Source organism: Theropithecus gelada, chromosome 1 (genome assembly GCF_003255815.1).
Source record: "Theropithecus gelada isolate Dixy chromosome 1, Tgel_1.0, whole genome shotgun sequence".
In the NCBI taxonomy this organism is placed as follows: domain Eukaryota; kingdom Metazoa; phylum Chordata; class Mammalia; order Primates; family Cercopithecidae; genus Theropithecus; species Theropithecus gelada.
In genome coordinates, this window is record NC_037668.1 from 17,492,324 (window position 1) to 17,500,112 (window position 7,789).

The following is a 7,789-nucleotide window of genomic DNA, read 5'->3' on the forward strand; positions in this document are numbered from 1 at the left end:
CAAGATGACGAGCTAACTTGTTTTGGACACTGCTGTATCCCTAATACTTCGCCTAATATCTGGCACTAACATGGATTTTTTTTTTTTTAAAGAAAATTTGGAATGAATGAATAAAGTGTCATCAGCATCAGATCCCATAAGACAAACGGAATTTGGTCATTCAGGAAAAGTTGCGGGGAAAGATATTATTTTAGGTGGAGGGTACATGAAGTTCTACAGGGAATGGAGAATGAAAGATGGATCTATAATACAGACTTAAGAAAAACTATTGAGATAACAGAGTGGATGAGATGTGAAGAATAAGACAAGGCAAATGATGATTCCAAAGTTTGTGCCTTTGAAGCATGATAGAATGAAGATTGAGAGAATGGCAGTAGGAAAGAAATTGAGAAGACAAGCCAGTTTGTCTGGAAGTCGTTGACAATAGAAGGCATCATATCTGTGAGCATTTGTAGAGACTGGATTGAAGTGCACAGTCAGATTTGAACAAGGTGAATTGAGACTCATCAGTGTGAAAAAGATAATAGTAAGTTGGACCAGGCATGGGTTCTCACGAGGAGAAAGTTCATAAAAAGAAGAGTCCTTGGAAAGGCCGCACAGTCTTGGGAACTGGATGAGAGGAATTACCTGGGGAGATGGGGAAAGACCATTGAAGGGAGTATTTCATGAAAGATGGTCATCAGTGCCCACTGTCCAGAACTGTGGAAGTTGGAAGTCTTTAGGCTTATTGGATGGAGGGCAACATCACCTTCAAAGGAATACTTCTTGAAGGTTGATGGCAAAAACATATATATATATTCAGCTAACTGTTATTCTTTCTGCCCACCATTCTATTAGGGCTGATTGCTAGAATACTAAGAGAATGTTTAAAAATTATTGCTATTAAGTTTTTAATTTTTTCAGTTAAGAAAATAAAATATGCTTATTGTACAGAAAATTTTGATTTCTTTTTCTGTTTTAGTAGAGATTAGATCTCACTATGTTGTCCAGGCTAGTCTCAAACTCCTGAGCTCAAGTGATCCTCCTGCCTTGGCTTCCCAAACTGCTGGGATTACTGCCCATTTATTTAATGCCCTCAGTAAACCATATAGGTAAATGTTTCTGCTTTTTGACTGTTCTTGTTTCTCTGAGTTGTGTATCCTTTCCTCTGACTGCCAGCACCATTGCCACTGGAGCTGTTTTGTCATTCACATTTTCTTCAATTCTAGTGAGGATTTCAAATGTTTATTGGCTATCTGTATAGCTTCTTTTGTGAATTTATTAATAAGGAAGTTTTTCATTTTTATGGACTCAGATACCTATTGCCACATTGCTTGCCAAAAGGGATGATGAGTTTATGCTCTAGTATGTATATATATATTTATACTAAAATTATATATAATTATATATAAATAAAAATTATATAATTTTATAAACTGAAAATATATTTTATAAACTAAAAAATTATGTATAGTTTTATAAACTAAAAAATTATGTAGTTTCATAAACTAAAAAATATACATAGTTTTATAAACTAAAAAGTTATATATAGTATTATAAACTAAAAAATTATGTATATAATTTTATAAGCTAAAAAATTATATATATAATTTTTTTCCTTTAGTAAGTCTATGCTCTAGTATAGTGTATATGTGTATTTGTGTGTATATATACTAGAGCATAGACAAGCTAAAAGAAAAAAAATATATATTTTTCTTTTTTATGAATTGTCTCATGTCTCTTGCTCATTTAAAATAATATTATTTTCAGGTAGGGATATAATTCATGTTTGAGTGTAGAATGAAAAGAGCTGAAAATATTAGAGGGGGAGGGTATCTACTTGGATTTTGGGCTCTGGAAAATGTGAAGGTTGAAGTGGAAGAATACTGAACCTAGAAGGCAGAATGCAATGAGAGATGGAGTATTGGACTGCTTTTTGGCTTCAGGAAACATTGTATGATAACAATTTTGTTCCTTTCTTGGGTTATGACTAAGCTGGAAGAGCATCATACTTTAATTATAGTATTTTGAAAAAACACAAATAACTAAGATTGTTTTTGTTTTTGATCAGTGTCTCCAAGGCAAGATGGAGAATGAAGGGAAAAAAAAAATGAACCAACAAAAGAAATTGATCATCAGGTTGTTTAATTATCAATTTTAATTTAATGCCCTCATCAAACCATATAGGTAAACACTTAGTAGACTCACTGGATGGTTGGTTATAAGAGCTTCTTATAAAATCAAACATACTTTAGATTTGTGTTCTCTCTCATAATTATTCTGATTGTTTATTTGAGCCAAAAGCTATGATAAGTTTGCATAAGGAGTGGGATTTAATAAAAATTTGTTGGATGAGTAGTTGAATGAATGAATCCATGGTAATAGATTCAGCTGCACCTGAACATGAGCAAAGAATCATAAATTTACTTTAATCAAGTGCTACAAAATCATAATTAAGTTATGGTGTTGTCTAAAATTATTTTGAAGGATAAAATTTTAGGATGAACTTGAAATACTTCTAGGAAATGTCACGAAGCAGAGTAATCTATATCTATGAATTAATATTTTATGATTATGAGATAGCATTGCAGAGTCTCATAATTTCCTACTGCTCCATTTTAAATTCAATGAATCAGTTGGAAAAACTGGGACCTGCTAAAGATATGGAAGGAATTTTTCTATTTTTAATGACAGGTACATTGAGGTAAATTGTCTCATGACAAAGTCCATTTTGACACTTGGAAGTAGCATCGTTTGGTAGGAGTTTTACTGACTGTATTTGTTCAGATGTTTCTTTAGTGGTGGCTCCCACTGCTGAATACTTTATTATTTGCTCTTGTAGAAATTTAGGAAGAAAATTTAAAATATTGTTAATCTGCATCTGAATGTGTGCACATGAATAGTGAGGGTGATTGGGAGAGAAATCGGGTGCATGTTGAGATGATAATGATTCATTGCTTTGTGGTGCTTGCCTCCCTTTGTGGTACCAGCCTCTCTCTCTGAGGGTAATCCTGCTTATCTTCCAAGGCCTGGGGAGATGGTGCACCAGCAGGACTCTCATCAAGTGGAAGTCCCCTGGTATATGGTTGTGATGCTTGGCTGTAGTTGAAAAAGACAGAAAAATCTGAGGTCTCACTGGTGAGGGATACACTACAAAGCTCTGGGCCTGATGCCTGGGCTATCTGAACTTGCTTTTGATGGTCCTCTTGGGTTATGTTTGTTTGCTGCAGTATCTTCTCCTGTAGGTACTGGTATAGTGGACTGGAATGGATGGCACCCCTCTCCATAGAACAGGGCTCTTGGTCTCTCTGCACCTGCTTTTCAAGACTTGGCCAGGGGACTGAAGAATTTTCCTCTTTCTTGGCTGGACTTTTTTGGTCACCACCTTCTCCTGCCAGCTCTTGGGGACTTTCATCTTCCTCCTCAGATGTTACAGTTTCTTTTGTTTCAAGTTGTATCTTGTGGGAGGCTGAATTGTCCTCATCCAGACTTTTTAACATAGTATTCTGGGCCTCTGTTGCTCTACCTTTCTCTTCTTTGCTACTTGGGCCTTGGACCTTTAATTCATTTCTGTGATCTCCCTTTCCAGGGAGCTGCATTAGGGAAAGCTGGTCAGTGAAGTCTTCATCCAGGGCACCTGTGATCTCTATTTCCAGGGACTTTCTGTTTTTATCTCCTGCTGTGGATTCCTGTGCTTCTGGGTGTCCACTGGGCTCCACAGCTGCACCTGGGCCTTTGGTCCCTGGGCCTTGATACTTGTGTTCTCCTCTGGAAGGCTGTTCCTGGTGGTCTGTGAGCTGTACATCCTCTCCTCTGACTGCCGGCACCACTGCCTCCTGAGCTCTGTTTTTGTCACCAGGTGTTCCCTGCCTCTGGGTATCTGGGTTATTATTGTGACCTCCTTGCACAGACTCTCCATGTGGGTCCCCTTGACTCTTGGAGTCCCCTTGCATAGGCAGTTCACCTGTCTCTGAGCTGCTGTTATCTTCCTCTGAAGCCAGGCTACTGGGAGTTTCAGAAGACCCCTCATCATTCTGTGTGAATGGTGACTCAGAGTCCTCCCCCTGGTAACCATCCTCCTCCTCAACTGGTTTGTCATGAGTCTTGGTGGCCCTACTATTTTCTCCTGCAGACTGCTTCTCAAGTGGTGCTAAGTCTTGTGTGCTTTCTCTTGCCCCCAGTGTCCTTGCTGCTGCAGGTGCGTTTTTTCTGTTCACAAATGCTTCTGTTGTGCCTTCTTTTGTGTGTTCTGCCTCTCCTCCTGAGACTGCCGTTCCTTCAAGTTCAGGGTGAGTCTGATCTCCTCCTTCTGAGCTTAGATATTGTGTCTCAGAATCCTTTTTAGCATCTTTTGATTTTGATAATCCTTGGAATTCCTGATACTGCCCATCCTGTGTTTGGGTTTCCAGGACTAGTGTCTGAGTTTTTCTGTCACGTTCTTTCTGCCCTGCTGTTTCATGGGTCTCAGGGCCTCTCCTCTCTTTCCTTTCATCTCTCATGTCAGGTGTTTCTGAACCATTTCTGCTACCACCTTGGACTGGCAGGTCCTTTGTTTCACTTTCTTTTTCTTGGATCTCAGATGTTCTGCCATAATCCTCAGGTTCACCGGAATTCGTTGTCTCAGCTGGTGTCTGGTCAGCATCCTTTCCTGGTTCTTGAGTGTCAAATGTTCTACAGACATCCTCGGGATCAGTTGATTTCTGTGTCTGAGATAGCGTCCTGGCAGCAGCTTGTTCTGGCAGGTCAGCACGCTCTGAACTGGGTTCATCTTCTTCTTGCAGGGGTGGTTCTTGTGTATTAGAGTATTTCTCCTTTTCTGTTCTAACTTCCTGATCTTCAGATGATCTTTGTGTTTCTTCTTCTGGTGGTGAATTTTGGGGTTCCAAGTTTCCTTCTTGTTCTCCAAAATGGTCTCTTATCTTGGAGACACTTTGCTCTCTGACTGGTTCGTCTCCCTCCCGGGAGATCTTCTTATCTTGTCCCTTCCTCTTTGTGGGACTACTGGTCTGTTTTGATCTTGCCATTGGCTTATTTGCCTTAAGTTGGCCTTCATTGTCTTCTGTTGTTTGTACATCTTGGGCCACTTCCTGAATCTGTTCATCTCCTTCCAGGTGTTGGTTCTTAGGGTCGTTGTATTCAGATGCTTCTCCTGGAAAGTTGTGAGTCTTGGCTTCTCTCCATGGGTCCACTCTGTTGTTTCCAACTGCTCCACTTTCTTCAGGGATGAGCTGAGATAATGATGCCATTCCTGAAGGAAGCATCCTCTCTTCTTGAGTTGGGGAAGTTCCCGCTGTCCACTGACCATCTCCGGTGGTTGCCTGAAGATCCACATCATCTGGCTTCTCCTTCTCTGGTTTAGTCACCTGTCTTAGTTCTGAACTTAGTAACAATTGTATGTCAAGATAACAGAGGTTCAACAAGTTGAAGATTGCAAGAACAAATTCATCAAAACTGATGATGCCATTATTGTCAATATTCAGAAGATCCGAATTTTTTTCCACAGCATGAAGGACGCATGGCTACATGAAAAACACAGTGAGAAGTCAGCTTATCTGTATGTGGTCCAGTGTCCTATGAGTCTCCCAAGAATCCTATTTTTCTGACCCCATTCCTCAGTAACTGGTTAACTTTCCCAGAATAGCAAGAATTTATTGATTCTGCATGCCATTTTTCATCAGAGAGCTATGCCCGGGAAAGAGCATTTACAACACTTGTGAGTTGCATTTTGATGCATAATGGTTTGTGACTCCTTTCAGAAGTCGGCTTTGCAGAAGCAATAATCCCAGTAATGAAAACCTCTTTTTTCTCTAAGCAATTGAACAGAGTAGGGAATTGAGACTGAAAATAGTTGTTCAAGAGACAGTGAGTGCTGAGAACTGTTAGCTAGATGTAAAATGGTTGGGGATCACATATGCTTATCTTGCTTGGATTATAAAGAAAGGGTGAGTGGGAAAGAATTTCCACAGCTCTGTGAGCAGCTCACCTGAAAAAAGTCCCCAAACTCGCCCTGGAGGAGTTGTTTCAGCTCTCTGCCAGTCAGTGTGGCCCCGTTACTGTCCTCACTGGCATATTTGTGGAATGTCTCAATTACACAGAGGACATCTCTCAGGAGCCGAGGCATCTTTACAAACTCAGGAGAGGCTGTGAGAAAGAATAAACAAAGCTCATTTTCCAGGATGGGTCCTTCAGGGAGGAGATACCAAAATCATCCTTTTTGTTCCTCCCCCATCTCTACTGCAACCCCTGCTCTATTCTGTATCTTAAAATATTATATCTGAACTCCAGGGGTGATTTAGTTTTGTACCAGACATTGTGGTGAGATCAGATCCAGCATAGGTAGGTATTATAAGAGACAATTCACCCCAACCTTCAGTAAACAGCAACATTCATGTGCTCAGAGAAAGCTTCATTGCAAAAGGAAGGTGATAAGGGAACTCAAGCATAAGGATTGAAATGCAGAAATGAAGCCAATAGAGTTGGACCCATTCTTCCAGCCTCATCCAAGAGTGTCTATCTGCTTTCCTCTCTCTTTGGCTCAGTCTAGCCTCCTCTGGTTAGGAGGGTATAACCTTTAAAGTTAGTAAAGTTTCTAGTGGAAAGAGAAGTCACACCAAGAAAATTAACCCCTATGTTTGCAGGTGGTAACAACATGCTTTAACCAAGAAGACATGATTCCATGTCCCGACCCCTTCATTTCCCATCCTTTAAATGCTTCTACATTTTCATTGCAATAGAGATCTGATCCTGTGCCTTGTTGAATAATATTCATGCCTATGATGTCCAAACAATTTATTTTTTTTTTGAAAAAGAAAATGATCAAAGAAGTTCCATAAGCAAGGAATGCATTTAGGTGGCTGGCACTCCCAGTTTATTATTATTAATAAGGGTTGACATAGACTTAAAGTGTGTTTCCTCTGAAATCCTCTTGCAATCTCACATATAAGCAAAACAGCAGATGAAATCCCAAGTACGCTCAAGCAGATGGACTTACCTAGTTCACAAACAAGAGCAGGTAGAACGTGGGGCAGCGGGCTGTGATCTGACAGCAGTAGCTGGAACCTTTTATTGAGGTCCTAATTGCACAGTTAAGAAGGAGACACCCTCTGGGTCTGATGACCTGACATCACCACCAAATCCAGTCTCCCCTCCTCTGTTGTCAGTTGTCTTAATTTAATTTCCTTCTTTAGGCAGTTTCAATTAAATCTTAGCTTCAGATGCATCAAAAGAAAGGGGAAGGGGTTTCTTGAATCATTAACTGACTTTTGCAGATTATAGTTTTGAAGGCTCTTCAAGGTAGTGTTGGCTTCCCTCCCCCATTTTTTAACCTAAGGACGTAATTATATTTCTGTCTGACAAATCATAGTGCTGGCAGGGACCTCATAAGTCATCTGATTCCTCTGTCTGCCCGCAGGATGGCCTGTATTTGACCCAACCCTGAGAGAGGGGTGTCAATCACGTGTTTAAAAATAAAGGCCCCCATTTAGCCATGTGACAAAAGTGGAGACAACAGTTGATTCAGAGGTTTCAATGCTCGGCTCTCCTTGCCCAGAGGCAGAGTTAGAAAAAAAAAAATCTCTTGCTTGATGTGCAAAACCTTGCTTACCTAAGATGTGCTATTTTAAAAATGTGATTGATATTTGCTTTTTAAAGACACTTTTACTATCCAAGGAACTTGGAACCGATAATCTACATTACTGTGTTCTCCCTGTAAAGGGGAAAGGGAGATGTTGAAATCATCAAGCTGAGAACAGAAGTGAGTCTGAGATGCTGAACTGGCAAACATTTTGTCTCCTAATCTGCATCCTTCCTG

General features: G+C 40.0%; 1 protein-coding gene across 1 annotated transcript; it reads right to left on the reverse strand.

Moving 5' to 3' along the window:
* Positions 1 to 2,110: 2,110 nt before the first annotated feature.
* Positions 2,111 to 7,009, reverse strand: TCHHL1 (trichohyalin like 1). Its single transcript, XM_025365527.1, has 3 exons — positions 6,971 to 7,009; positions 5,963 to 6,120; positions 2,111 to 5,498 (listed from the first exon to the last, which is right to left on the reverse strand). The coding sequence occupies exons 2-3, from the start codon at positions 6,098 to 6,100 to the stop codon at positions 2,931 to 2,933; spliced, it is 2,706 nt and encodes a 901-aa protein (XP_025221312.1). The 5' UTR covers positions 6,101 to 6,120; positions 6,971 to 7,009; the 3' UTR covers positions 2,111 to 2,930.
* Between the last annotated feature and the right edge of the window lie 780 nt (positions 7,010 to 7,789).